Genomic DNA, 15931 nt, shown 5'->3' with positions numbered 1-15931 from the left:
TGGTACGTATTTAAGTGTGTGTTTACCATAGAGAAAAAGAAATTGAACAGGGTGTACACACACATACACACCCCAAAGCCCCAGGTCGCAAGCATGGACCAAGATTTGGAGAACGTTTTACTGTCTTTGGTAAGTTTTTATTTAGACAAAATAATGTTTAACAAAACATGCTTACTCCAGTAGCTGAGCTCTAGTAAGTTGGAATTTGTAAGTACCTCTTCACTCTGGTTTACTTTAGAGGCATTAACTGAGCATATAGTATAAAGAATGGATTCAGGTGTTCGCTAGCTAGCTGACGGCACGTGTCTGACAATAGGGTTGGTCTAGGTAGAGACCTACGGCATTAGGCTACCCTACTGTACTGTGTACAGAGAGTTTGATCCTATCACTGTCTGTGGATTTGAGATTGTTGATTTAGACCTATAGACTCTTCATCGTCGTACTATCTTTTGTAATAAGCGTTTAATACTTTTTAGGCAATATTTGTGATTTTAACCTTTTGTTTTGACCTGATAAACTAGGCCTATATAGGCTAGCCTACTGTAGCAGAATACATTATGAAAATCTGAGTAAAAAAAGTGTATTTTTAAAAAATAGGTTGGGTTCACGAATTGAAAAAGTTCAAACATGTCTACTTAGAATGATATAGGCCTAGGTTGTGTGTATCTGGTGCCCTGGTTGCATAAATTTCGTAACTAGGCTGTCTGTCTGCCAACTTTGCTGCCATCTGATTGAGGTTGAGGCTATCAGCACTGCCCCAGCGTGAAAAAGCTGCTGTTTCCTGTTTTTTAAATAAATATGTTATCTATTTTATTCTGTTTTAAAAAATAATCTTATAAATTATTAGAAGTTTATTTTCTGTGATAATTTTATCCACATAGTTCATGTTATCAATGTTACTATGAAATTGAAATAGCGACAATAAACATACATAATGATAATAATTAGTTTATAGTTACTGGGGGCCAGTTCCAATCTGTTACCACCAGTGGCGAGCCAACATAAATTGTGTAGGCCTACTTCTATTTTTTTCTATGTCAGCCCCACACATTTTTTTTAAATATAGCGTTGGATTAAAAATAGAAGGGCCCATGGGATAACTTTCACTGATACCAAGTGAGTCCTTCTGTATACTACATGATTCAATCACTATCACAAGGTTTGGATGGGGTTTGCACTGTGTTTTTGGAGGTTTACGGTGTTTTTTTTTAGGTTTTTTTAACAAAAAATCAAGATTTTACCAAAAATAGGTTGTTATGAACATAAAATTATATTTTTATCTACTAAGATACCAACTTGAGTCCTATACTACATGATACAATCACTATCACAGGGTTAGGATGGGGATTGCACTGTGTTTTTGTAGGTTTGTGGGTTTAGCAATTTTTTAATACAAAAATGGACTTTTTACCCCAAAAATAGGTTGTGACGAACATAAAATTATGATTTTTTAAAAATTAAGATACCAAGTTGACGTACAGTAACACCATAGTACTCTATAGCCAATGACTGATTCCATTATTATATAAAAATTTATATTTGTCAGATCCAGCAGCCCATACTAGCTACAGTATCTGTAGTAGAGTAGACTTTACCCTCGTTTTGTTTCGGTCATAAATTTAGGTTGTAATTTCGTTGCTAGGAAAAAAATGGACGATTAGACGATGACTTGTGTAGCCTATTCCTTCTAGCTGCCAAGCGCTGCCTCGAACAACAACAGTCAACCGCCCTCCTTGATGCAGTTACGAAACATGAGGTAATTATAACAGTCTTCAGTATGTACATACACATAATATATTGTGATACTTTTTTAATTTAATTAACTTGCTAGTTATGCATAAGAAATTAAAGAAGTTAAATCTTAATTTAGTGCAGTGTCTGCCTGAATTCAAATTCTGTCAAACCAAGAATATTTTCTGAAATAACTATACAAATAGAACAGATTTCTGGCCACCACTAAGGATAACACTAGTTTGATACATCAGGTTCCCTGTTAGTATATAAATATATTAAATATAATATAATAATGATCTATTTTGCAATATGGATAATCCTTTTTAAATTGTGTAATTTGTTAAAAAATGAAAAGTTTTAAAATGGAAGACAGTACATGTAATTGATTTTAGAAAAGACCATCATAAAATAATGTGTTTAATGTTTGTTGAAACAAGGAAGGAAACACAAGCTAGACTATAAAAAAAAGTATAGTATAAAATAGTAGCATACTGTATCCATGGATAGTGGGTGGGTAGCCCTACACGTCCCCTCCCACCCACTGGAAATTTGCTGACCAAAAAATGACACTCAAGTAGCTAAAGGTCACCTCATATTACCCTATTTTGCCACAAAACATCTCCACTGAACCTTTTTTCCCCAAACCGTTCTCTCAACAGCCTTTCCCCTTCCCATGTCAATACTTTTAGATACTGTACATCACTGCTGTCAGGCCAAGATACTGTACATACATTATGATTAATGTACATACTGTATTGATTCACCTCTAATACTGTACATGTGATGGCCTCTTTACTCTCATCACTGACAATCATGACAAGTGAAAACATGTTGATGTTAAAATAAAAATCTGAAGAAAACTCCACAGTATAGCCTGCTGAATCTAACATGATCTTTTTCTCTAGGTTCTTGTTGAGTATACAGGTTGGGACCTGCTACCGATCGTTAGTCCTTATTTGGCATCGGATAAAGTGGAAGAACGAGATGAGGAAACCCACAACAACTGTGTAGATATCATTCAGCTCATAGCAAAGGTAAAGAAATGTTTTTTTAATTATTCATCATCATCATCATCATCATCATCCCATTTGTCCCAGACCTACCAAGTTCCCAGAAATTTTCAGGTTTCCCAGATTTTTTAAGGAGAATCTAGACTAACCAAAATTTTTTTCAGGTTTTCCCAGAAAAAATAGAATTTTCACTGTGAATATTAAAATGGCTCCCAAGTGCATATTTAAAAAAATTAAACAACATTTTTCTCTTTCATATAAGTTCCTTACAATTTAAACAACTCCAAGCCTTTGCATCACCACACAAATTCAATAAAACCTTAAAATGACTTATTTTGCCTATTTTTTCCCACTTAAAAAAGCTACTGTGTCTGGTCGTCGGGTCGTCTCATTATCGTCCTCCATCTGGTGCGATCCATTACTGCTTCTAGGTCCACCAATCTACCAATCTTCCATCTTCTCTGGAGCAGTCCATCCATCTCTTTCTGGGTCTCCCTCTTGGCTTTTTTAATTATTACAAAACCATTATCAATTTTGGGGCCAGTTTGCATCAATTGTAGCAAATATTCAATAAATGTTGAGGTACAGTGTAGTCTAATATTCATTAATGAATGTAGGGAATTAGCTGTTTGGAGCCTATTGTACTATCCTTATCGTTGTGTGATAGAATGGCCAGTTCTTTCCCACACCTTTTTTAACCTTGCCTGTTTATTTCAACAAGGTAACCATTTACACTCCAGGTTGGAGAGAGGTAGACATAGGTAATAATTCAGTAGGTAGCCTGTATAGAGTGCCTTCAGTTTGATGAAGCTTTGTCACAGTGGTTGTGAATGCCATCAACTATGAGGAGGTCTTATGGTTGCTACTGTGTAGTACATGTGGGTAGAACCTATAGGTGTACAGTGTGAAGTTTACCTATAACATTTATTCAATTTAATTCAGCAGAAGACTTATAAATGTTTAGTAGACATCTGTTATATAATAGTATCAGATTCTTCAAATTAGCATTTTAATGATCCATTATCTTAATGCACAGGTAGCCAAAGTGCAGCTTGCAGGCCGCATGTGGCCTGACAGTGATTTTTTTCCTCAGTCCTCGAAAATAAATTAAAAACCCCATGTGTGCAGGCCTGGCCCGCTAAATATCTTTGGCTAGAAAACGCCTTGTTATTTACTGTATGGATCAGGATGCAAGAATAAGGATGTTGCTGTTCAGCGCATCAGATACGAGGTTCAGTTCCGATATGAATGGAGCTTAAGTTTTATGTATGTTTTGGATTTGGTACCAAAGAAGTTATACTTCAAATGTCAAATTGTAGAATAACTGAAACCATCATTAGGCCAAATTAAATTAATTTTTAGTCTCGGATTTGAAATTTTTTTTAGTGAGAGTATTTGCTATTTACTATCCTATATAATAGTGATAGACAGGATAGTAAATACTGTAACAACAATTGAATTTTATAAAATATGGTAAATGAACCTTTGTATTCTAGTATTATATGTTTTCACCTCTTCATCAAACAACAAATTGTATTTTTATGTGATAGGTAGGCAAGCCAAAGGAGATAGTACTTGGACTGTTGGAACAAGTTGATCATTTCCTTGACAACATGGTGTACCTGGATTTCATAAACCCTCTGCAAATAGGTAAGAGTTTCAATCTGATTTCAATTAAGTTATGTAAAAGCAAACAGTACATATTTTAGTAACCACTGAAAAACCATTTTATATATCTGAATTTAAAAAAAATTTTACATGACCAGATACAGAATAGTACTTAATATTAAAGCTGATCAATGAAAAGACATATTATCTGTTATGTCTTGAAGTTATGATTTTGCATCTTTGTATTCCTTAGCATTATGCCGTTTGGAAACAGGTCTTGAGCTGAGTCTAGGCCTAGCCTTGTCAACTGTTTATGCTCATGTCCAAACCCTTAAGCTCCCTAGTTACGAATCGCTTGATGAAGAGGAGTTGCTACTTACGACACAAGATCCAGATTACCGACGGTTAGAGGAAACCGTGACAGTGCTGATAGATTTTGTCTCACCATTTGTTTTCAAGGTGGTACAGGCGCAGAAGCAAGATAAAGATAAACTGAACAATAAAACTTTGATTATTAAAAAAGATGTAGAACTATTGTAAGTTAATTTTTTTTTGGCCATGCTTCCTGTTCCGATGATTTTACCATGGAGGTATTATTGAGAAGGAGATCACTCGAAAAAGCTACGCACACGCAGAGCTATGCAAATGAACCAAGAACTGCCGCAGTGCGTGAGGAACTTTTGCGCGATGCCTTTGAAGTCTAATGTGTTCCCCGCCACCAAATGCTCAGCAGGCTTTGATTACCAAAAGATTGAACACGGCGAAATGGAGAGCACGTTCTTTTCTCAATGCGCACTACTTACAGTCAATCACTACGGCTGCGCAATTGTTTCCATCTTGAAGCTAATACATTGATCTTTCAAGAAATACCAAACATAATATTATTTTCTAAAAAAATTTTCGAATTTAATGAAACATTTACATCAGCTTTAAAAGTATGGTATATTGCAACTTCAATTTCCATAAATTGGATAAAACTTGATAATTCCAATTTTAACAGATATTAATTAAGGAATGATAGAGGATTATAATAAACTAAGTCATTTTAGGGTTAACGAGGGTTAACTATTCATAAATTCAATCTAGAATCAGAGTAATTTTCAGTTTTACGCTGCTTTGCTTTATAGTCAAACAAATCGATCTTAGTTTATTATAAAGATATTTAATGGGTTAAAATCAAACGCTTTATCGCACAACTGCTGTGCTGGAGCGTATAAACGCATGTCGTTGCCAAGTTGTTGCTAACGAAAAAAAGTGTGAATTATAGGGTAATACGCCTGCGCGCGATCCAAAGGCGGGGAATACATTGGTTTGTCGCGTCAAAGGGATCTGTTGCCGAGTGATCTCCTTCTCAATAATACCTCCATGATTTTACGCAACTCCCGAAACTTCAGTTTCGCTATCATTATGTAATATGGCATGTTGGAAGTATAACCATTTCCAGATCTACCAAGTCTTGCACTCAGTGTCAGCCTCAGGCATTTGGGATCTGTCTCACGCTTAAGGGCAAAAATCTCGCCCATAAATGTATTGCCTACATTAAAAAATATATGTATACTGTTCTGACGTTTGTAGCTCTACCAATCATGATACAGTACTTCAAATAAGATTAGTTTTGTGAATATCAGTCACTTCGGAACAATATATTAAACTCAGTGCAAACTCACTCAGCCCAGCCCAAGTGTCTGACAGCTTGTCTCAGCACACAATTCAGCCCAACTAATCTTAGACCAACATTAAACTGACCAACCCATTTTTATTCTCAAGGAAGTAAATGCAGAATCTGGTCAGAATTTTGATGTTGAAGGCATGAAGTATAATACGACAGATATAAGATATGATAATAAAAATGGTAGAAGATTGAGTTTTAGAGATATACAGTATACTTCAAGATTGTCAATTGTGATGAAATATTTGACAAAAAATACAGTCATATTTTTTTTCAAGATTATTCAGATAAAATAGACACAAATTATACACACCCCTTTTAAATTTCACTATATGTTAAAAAATAAACATAAAATTAATTATTAAAAAATTAATTGTAGAAAGTTAATTGTAGAAATCAATTAAAAATTAACTGTTTTTCATCTCTCTATTTGCAGCTTGTTGAAGTTGCTTAGCTACCCTCTTGTGTTCTTAAGCCTTGTTGACACAGCAGATGAAAATGATACAGAAAACAAACCTGTAAACAACTCAACATTCTGCACCTGCACTCAGCAAATCATGGTTGGTATTTATTTTATTGTTTGCTGCCCTCTATCAAATCAAATAATTTTCTTTTTTTCAATAATATTGTCTTCGTAGCTTTGCAGCTAAATTGTGAGGATCTGAAGATTGACTCCCTAAAACAGTAGCATCAATTGATATTGCACTAGAAAGTTCAAGAGTGTGTGGAGTTAGAAAAATGATCAGAAGATCAGTATGTCTAGAATTAATATTGATGTTACAATGCCAAAATACCATTCTACGGCGGTATCCAGTACAGAAGAATTTTGTCTATCATTGGTGTTAAAATTAGGCCGAAAAAAGATTGTAGAAAGCCCAAAAATATAAGCATTTTGGAATCAACTCTTTTATGTATCTACAGTATATGCATTATTGATTTATTAGTCACATAATTCTTGTTTTATGGAATAACATGATTGGGTACAATTGCTTTAAGTGTAACAATAATGATTTATATTTTATTCATTCTCCAAACTTTTTTTCAGAATTACTTTGAAGAAATGAGTACTAGCTTTCCTAATATGATATTTTATGCAACAACCCACAAGCCACGAAGACAGGAGCCTGCAACAACGGAAGATAGGGATGCAAGTGATGAGGATGGATGTACCCAGCTCCCTCCGCATGGTCTAGCTTGCTTTGCTTATCTTGTTTTATCTGTTCGGTTGGGGGAAGACCATTTCCCTAGTATCTACAGGTACAAGTTTGCATCTTTATGTAAATCAAAAAATATATGCCTCCGACCATAAAAATTGTCTCGATGACATGCCTGCAACACCAAATGTTATTTTTCCACTATACCGTATAGCCAGTTTATTTATTTATTTTTTTTCCCTTAGTATGTCTCCGTGACATTCCTGATACCCGCCGGTCGTGTGGTCGTGCACTTTTCCCAGCCCTTTAAGTCACTACAAGAAGCTTGGCTTTAAAAAGTGTCGCTGTGTTGTAAATAAAAACTTAATTAAAACTTATGTATTCACAAATCAATATCAACAACACTAAAGCAAGTAAAAAATATACATAAATACTGTACATACAATTACATTTACTCTAATCTTGCAGACTCCCCTTATACTTGTTACTTGTATAGCGCCTTTCTTTTCAGTTACGAGGCGCTGTGAGCGACTCTCCACAATAAGTCTGAAACATCCCCCCGAGTAAAGCTTGCAAAGAACCAAACCCATGTGAGCTAACTTAACTAATGCAATAAAGCAGTACAAAAATAAGAAAAAGATAAGAAAACAATAACGATACAAGTTAAGTTATTAGAAAGTGAGAGTATATCCATTTAACCTTCAAAGAAGCAAAAATTAGGTTATTGACTTTTGTTATGGTAAAGTATATTGACATACTATATAATAACAATAACATATAATAACAATACTTGACATATTTTCTTGTTTATTCATCTTCAAACCCTATCAATATATACCCAAATGATAATTAATATGACTGTATAGGGATTCATTTAGAGAATAAGTATTATAATTAAAATCAAGACAGACAATAAACACTGGATTTACTTGCACCCCTTTGCAAGATAAATAGACTTCAAACATAAAGAGTAATCGTAATTAGCTAAGCGATCAGAAACATTGTTCAATTTTTGCACCACTTGTCTAATGACAACTGACAGCATCAAGTTCGCTAGAACTTTGGCATTGCCAAAAACCAAAATCTGTGTGAAGGAAGGTTACAAACTGCACATTAGCTCCAACCACTTTACTACACTATTGTACACAACCATCTAGTGTCTGCACATTTTAAGTGTAAGCACATACTTTAAATCATTTGTGTTTTCTTTCGTTAGTGGTCAGCACGTTTTTCAAGCATGTGTGCCTTATGTTGTGACATTGTTAGAGCGCCCTCAGGCTTATGCAGTTCAGAAAGGACTGGTTAGTGATCGTTTTACATTTATGCTATGTTTTTTGTAGGATCTTAGCAACAACAGTATCCTAGGAGTTGGACTTAGCAAAAAAGGTCCATTAAGAAATGATAGTCTTAAGTACATCAAAATAACAAAATGGAATAAGATTACTGTACTATATAAAATATATCTGACCAATTTTAGATTATTATATTTTTAACCAATTTTAATAATATAGATTTTTATTTACACCACCAACTGATGATGATACTTTTCTTTTTGAGTTTCACAAATATAGAGTAATTGGACTAATAAAATGAAGATACATAACTTTATCTAATTATAGACCCCTCCAAGACCTCATTGCTGCAGGGCCAAATTGATTTTTATCTTGTATATTTTTAATAATATTTTTTTCTAATTAAATGACAAAAAATAATGCTAAATACAAAAACTTCCAGTCCCAAAAGTAGTCTATAAGGAGCTTTCGATTTGTGTGACGACGTGATGCTAGAACGTTATCACTCATGCGTGACCGTCCTACCTGGCGTGCTACGTTCTCTGCATGTAGATTTGGCCAAATTGCGTTCCAGAATCTACTCTACGAGGTGACCTTAACGTTCTCGCTTGCACAGATGACTTTTAGTGACGTTATTACATTCTATGTCCTACCGTCGTCGTGCAATCGAAAGTTGTTTTTTTTTAATTGGAGGGAGACCTGTATCCTAAGTCTTTTGAATGGTTGTTTCCTATTTGTATCTGCAGGATTTATTGAGTTCAACTGTTGGTGATATTGATCACTTATCACTGCCTAGCATGTGGCTAGGTAAGAAAGGCTTCACTGATGTTGCAGACAATCTATTAAAAATTATGATACACTGTCCAACAGAAAAACTAGTAAGTGTGTTTTGATTGGATTTGTTACGATGATAAACTGATCATGTGCTGCGATGATTAACTGGAAGGTGTATTCTCATTGGCTGTGTTGTGATGATTGACTTCTAAACTGTAGTCAGATTGGTTGTTTTATGATGACAGACTTGTTTAAATGTATTCTGATTACCTGTGTTGAAGTGAAAATTGGCTGAGACTTGGGACCACGTAAGTCCTGTGGTGTTGGGTTCACAGGCTGTCACCCTGTGTACCTATGTGATGGTTCAGCATGTTATTTAATGGATTTCGTGCTCTTAAAAAGTTTCTATCCAAAGGACGTGATTGCTTTCAAGTTTGAGAAGACAGAATCAGCAAAGAAAACTTTCTGTTATATTCACTTATAGTTGCTACTATATAACTTGTACTTGGTAATTTAAAAGCCCCCGGTATGAACTGGTTCACAAACTTTGTGATGTGAGCAATGTTACACAAATCAGCCTTATTATCCATATTGACAAATATTTTTGCTATTATTGCATTAGTCAAATATTTAATATAATTTTAGTAATTAACTTTTACAGAGAAAGAAAGCTGTTTCGTTACTTAAACCATTTATGATGCAGTGGGAGTTCAAAGGTCGCTACCAGTTGCTTAGAAAACTATTGAGTGAAGCGACCCATGCTGGGGTTGAAGGCTTTCTCATTGGAATTCTCAAAGATTTTGTTCACGAGACTTTACTACAAGTAGGAAAACAAAGTTAATTTATATCTCATATCCTTACTGTTTACGTTAATATCATTTTTTTTTTTTAATTTCATTTCTAAATTTCAAAGAATTATGTCAAGTGTTTGAAATTGGCATGTACATGGAGTATAATTATATTTTGTTTCTTTATGCTGTTCTGTGAAAATTGTCTGTACTGATATATGTGAAAAAGTAAAGAATTATTAATATCAATTGTCTACCTGTTTCAGGGTTCACCGAGTAATACATGGTTTGTAGATCAGCATCTTGTTGATATCTGCCAGTATGTTTTTGACCTTCCAGACGGTGCAGAATCTGATATATTAGAACGATCAGACAAGTAAGACAACTTGATAAAATCTTTATAGCACCCTCATTTAACTTAGTGAAAATGGTGTCAAATATTTTTAAGATGATTTTTATAGAAAGATTCATTTTGATATCTTATAACCTATGGTATTCATTTCAAGGACTAAACTAATATGCAAAGTAATACAAATTACAAGACTTTATGATGTTCAATCTTGTAATTTTTTTTCTCATAATTATCATAGTATTTTATTGTTTCAGGTCAGTGCCCCTTACCCAATTTTGCCCTACCCATTAAATCCGCTTCATAACTTGTCAATTCCAGTACACTTTTTTTGTCTTTCTTACTAACCATTCATCAACTTGTCCCTACAGTACTTAATAAACCATTTCAACATTCCCAATATTGTTTTTACCCATTAAATTTCTACCACTTCTTTTCATACATTAACATCTTCTGGTTCGTAGCTGTTTTACTGACTAAGACTTTTACATATAGGAAAATTTTCATTTACATTGTGTATTCGATCAATCCATTATTCTTTTGATATTAATTTTTCATGCTAATTAACCTCTCTGGTAACTTCAAAATGTCAAATACAATTGTTGTATTGTTTTTGGAGTGACCATTTTTTTTATTTGTGTTTAAACTCAGTGCACATCCCAATGGTTTAATTTTTGTTTGCTCTCTTATTAATCTGCAGGATAATATCAGCTTTAAATTTTCTACGTTACTTGCTGTTAAGAGATAAATTCGAAGTAAATGCCACAGGAGTATGGACACATGTTGATGAACTAGACGAGAGGTTTCTACAACCACTTCACAGTGGCTTAGATCTGTCAAAAGCACACTATGACTTAAAATTAAAAGAGGTGCAGAAAACAGGACAGACTAAAGGTAGTGACATTTGACCCTTTTTATTTATATTGCGAACTGTGTAGATTATTTGTTTAAATGCAGATTTGACTCTGTTTATCTGTAATTTCCATTATATGCACTAAATGAGTTTCTACCTCATGTTTTTTTTATATTATTATAATAATTACATATATGTACATATAATTCAATCCAATTATTTAATTTTAGTAAAATGTTTACAATTTTGCAGTTGCTAGATGCTAATACTGAATACATTAATCCATTGTTTATAAAACATGAATATGCAGTTTTTATATTAAATAATTTTGAGTGATGGATTCCTTTGCTTTTTTTGTCTTATCTAATATTTGTTTTTTATTTTGTTTATTTTTCTCATAATGCTTAACTGTTACTTTCCTTAATATTTTCAGATGACAGGGTTAGTGTTACTGTTGGCGGTCAAAATCTTCCCACAATGCCAATTGCCCAGCAAAAAGAGGTATGCTATAAACTTATTCTTGTCTTGTTTTTTATATGTATAATGGTAAACATAATCAGACTTCTTCTAAATGTCAATGATTTTCTTTCAGGTTTTGAGGTCAGCACAGTTCACCTTTGACTTAATAGCAAGCTTGTTAGGTCGTGCAGGAGAAGTCATTTCCATGGAGAAAAGAACACAAAAGTATTCTAAATCCTGGTAAAATATTAACATTTTATCACATTCATAAAATTTATTTTTCCACACTCCTAATGGTTGACAGTTGAAGATACTACAGTTTTATATTGTACAGTCAATAACTTCAAACAAGCCATAGTTTTCAAGGAATAGCAAATAAGGGAAATTATTTAACCTTGATTTCTACTTTGCAAGAAAATGTTCATAAATATTTTACATTGTAAATTTGGCACTGTCAAGTTATTTCCATCTATCATATTTTATTTATTTATTATTTTTGCATTGTATAAGTGCTATGGTCATAATCATTATTATTTCAAATAATAATTTAATTTACCATAATCAAATATTACAGACTGTAGGAATTTTTCTTTTTCCTCTAATTCCTTCAACTATGTTTTTAACTCCCTCACAGAAAATGCAACAATAGTGAATAAAATCCCACTTGCTGAGGAAAAAGCAGAAATAGAGATCAAGATAATGGAGGGCCAGCCAAGTGAATGTTCATCAGTGTGACCAAAATGTTTCACCTGCCAGTGACAGTGACAAAAGATATGGATTGTCATCTCTTTGCAGGTAAAACCAACATACACTCCACACTGGATGACAGAAGCAACCTTTCAGATGAATGTAGCAGGATGTGGAGAGTATAAAACACTAACAGTGGATTTCATACCAGTTATTGTAATAGAATGTTAAAATTCCCTCTCTAGCTTTTTATCGTAAGGTTAGGTCACATAACTTTGGCAGCAGATTCACTTTAATAAATTTAAATGAATGAAAAGACTAAACTATTAAATTCTGGCTAGCTTTAGCTAATTCGTTTTCATATGACAATAACAATATTGGTACTCAAGAATGCTATAATAAAGCCTGAAAAAAAATGTTTGTTTGCCCACATTGCTTCCCCTAAAATTTGTGAAATTACAATTTAAAAAAGCCAACAAATCACTTGTTTATAGAATAACATCTAAAAACAAAATCAGAATCAGGAATTGTTTTTGCTGTTTTTGGTTGTTTTTTTTTCTGAATGGTTTTTATGATTGCATATTCAAACTGGTAGTTTATAGCATACCTCTCTTGAATAGACTGAATTGTCGTCAGTGTGTTTGGTTGTTGGGTTGGCCTGTTATAATCAAACTGGTATAGAGGGCAGTGTTTTACAGACATACACACAGCAGCTCTATCAGTAACAATATTAAAAAACATTGATTCAAGGTTGCTGATGGAAAAACAGCAAAACTTGTCATCCTAGTGCATTTATACTTTTTTTTCTCTTGTGGGGTCGTCCCACTTTTATTTGTTCCTTCATTACCTCCAGATTCAATAATTCACATTTCCATCATAAAGCTTGTCTTACCAACAGCATATATAAATATTTTGTTGTTATAAACATTTCGATATATCTTAACTATTCTTTTTTTAATTTCCTTAACATCCAACAGCAAGTACACTCGCTACTTACAGGGTGAAACTGTGATTTATAAACCAAGTCTGGTATTGAGGCCTAGGGAGTGATGTTAAGTTCATTTATACTTAAGTGAACTTTTTAAATTTAAGATAATGACTTACCTGCACTATAATCATGATTGTATATGCTGTAGGAGGATTGCACCTTCTGCTTTGCTACCTTTCTTTAGTTAAGATACTTCAGCAGGATGCTTAGACCCAGAAGAGCTCTTCTGGGGCCAGCTTTTCAGGGTTTTTTTTACCACCTTGCTTGTCAGCTAAGCCAGTTTATCTTCCTCCTCTACAATCTCTTACCATTTATCCACATGGATGGTGGAGCATCCTTTAAAATACCCGCTTTCAAAAAACTGTTAGCCTGCCTTTGCCAATACACCTATCATCTTATATTAGAAGATGGAATACACGGTACTAGTTAAAATTTTTCCTGGTCAAATAGTTTTACCGAAAACTAGTCTGTAAAACTAAACAATTAGATTTTTAGGCCTGCATGACTAGGCTTTCAATGAAAATTCATTAGTTTATTGAGGTATTCACGTTTTCACCTGCTGTCTTCTCTAGATGGACAAGTATCATGCTGGGGTCGTCGTCTGCTGATGCGATCATGGAGGTATAAAAAAGGAGATATATCCAAACTAATCCCTTTGATCTATCAACGGAGCCACCCTATGTTTATCTTGTTTTAAAAAGTGATTAATTTCTGGTATCGCACACAGATTGGAAGCTTGCGAGGTCAAAGTGTATTACGTAAAAGGCTGGCCGGCTTGGGTCTCTCGATCCGATTCCGATCCCATCCCATCATCCTGTTGTACTCAAGCGCGCTAGATATACATGTTCGTCACGGTCATGGAGACTTTAGATTGAAGAATTTGAAGTCGAAATTGAACAAATTGTTGAGGAAATAAAATCAGAGGGTGGAGGAGATGTGTGTCTCTGCATATGCGATTGTCCTTTAACAGAAGACATGATCGCCTGTAGTAATGGCAGTCAGTGTCCAGTCGGGTGGTTCCACATGAAATGTGTAGGCCTAAACCTTTCTACGAGCAAAACTGGTTGGACGTGTGGTAACTGCTCTCCTGCCGTCAGTGCTACTGAGCCTGCAGCTACAAAGACGGGCACTAAAACAAGTAAGTGTGTAGGCCTACATTATATATTATTCACGTAGAACAAGTCTTCTCAGATAAGGACTATAAACCGTAGACCCAGTGTATACAAAGGCTCATGTGCACTATAAAGAACCCAGTACATCCTTCGAGACGAGTAGGGGGACACCCCGGTGTACTGGAACACACAGCCCCTGTGGTGGACGACGAGAGTTGCTGGTACCGGGTTACCGGGTAGCACAGACAGGAAGGGACCCTTAGGGACGAAGAAAGTCATTGATCAGGTTCCTAGTCCACATTTCAAGTGCCCTGAGCATCTTACATTCGATTTGTGCGCTATATAAAACTACACTATTATTATAATAAATAAAAGGCAAGGCAGTTAAAAGGCAAAATTTGACTTCCTGCTGTTACTAGTAATTGATCCTGTGACAGTTTTTGAACCCGCGACCACTGCTGCACCATTGGGTTTTCGTTTCTCCCTCCACACGCACGTTGCTTGCTGAAGTATTCCTCAAGAAGATCCTGATTAAGCTTCTCCCTCAAAATACACTCTCAACACCATCGATTGACAATATCTCTTTCGTCAGCCTTACAAATGAGTTGACTGTGAATAATAATAATAATACAGTTATTATGGTACACAATACTATTTCCATGACAATAACAGCAAAGGCATCAACAGTAATGACATAATGACAACTGTTATGAGGGTGAGGTTAGGTTAATTAGTACATTTGGTGTACTCATCGTAACATTTTAAAAAAATCTTGTACGGTTTATACCTTGAGCAAATCCCAGCGGACCCAATGTTCTTTTTTTTTTTTAGAGCATTACCAACCTGTTATTCTTAGTCCTTCAAGAGTTTCAACACTGAGACACATCTTCTTTTCCGTTTTTGTCATGTTTGGTGTTTCATGACACTGCCTTCCCATTCACTTAAGAATCCAAGAAAGTCTTCCATAAGCCACTATGAGAGAAATATACAGAGTACTGTAAGATCCTTAGATATCTACATGCTGAAAGTCTGAAGTATGAGTTGGCTCTGATCGATCAGTTCAACCAACACGCACATAAGGCGGAAAAAAAAAAATGCGTTGGCCACGATTTTTTCAGCAGCATCATATATAAAACTTGCATTTAAAGATTACAAAATTAATATAAAATATCAAATCAATAACATATTCTTATAAAGGACCTGGAATAAATACATAGCTACAGTATGGATAACCCATGCAATTTCACCAGAAAAAAAAAAGAAACCCAGAGACCATCAGTACAAAATATTTGATTGCTGTTACATCACGGTTACAAAATGATGGTTGGTTTTGTACTGAGGTTGTTTGTTACAGGTCCCGGCCAACATTTCCAATTGCATATTTTCAGGCGACAAAAAAAAAATCAAAAAAAAAAAAAAAACATTTATACAATTAAAAAAAAAAATTAACTAAA

The 15931-nt window shown here is 34.5% G+C and overlaps 1 protein-coding gene across 1 annotated transcript; it reads left to right on the top strand.

Annotated features, from left to right (window-relative positions):
• On the top strand, positions 1-13344 carry LOC117102712 (glomulin-like). The gene is made up of 15 exons (XM_033243121.1): positions 1-129; positions 1643-1756; positions 2640-2768; positions 4295-4394; positions 4606-4888; positions 6458-6581; positions 7067-7278; positions 8392-8476; positions 9214-9345; positions 9903-10064; positions 10296-10405; positions 11079-11272; positions 11665-11732; positions 11824-11930; positions 12325-13344. Coding segments are annotated over exons 1-15 (1857 nt in total). The 5' UTR covers positions 1-93; the 3' UTR covers positions 12326-13344.
• Positions 13345-15931: the final 2587 nt, after the last annotated feature.

Source organism: Anneissia japonica, unplaced genomic scaffold (assembly GCF_011630105.1).
Source record: "Anneissia japonica isolate Jap-2015-1 unplaced genomic scaffold, ASM1163010v1 scaffold287628_len271844_cov180, whole genome shotgun sequence".
Taxonomy (NCBI): Eukaryota; Metazoa; Echinodermata; class Crinoidea; order Comatulida; family Comatulidae; genus Anneissia; species Anneissia japonica.
The sequence above is the reverse complement of the archived record's forward strand: the minus strand, read 5'-3'. Positions and strand labels throughout refer to the sequence as shown.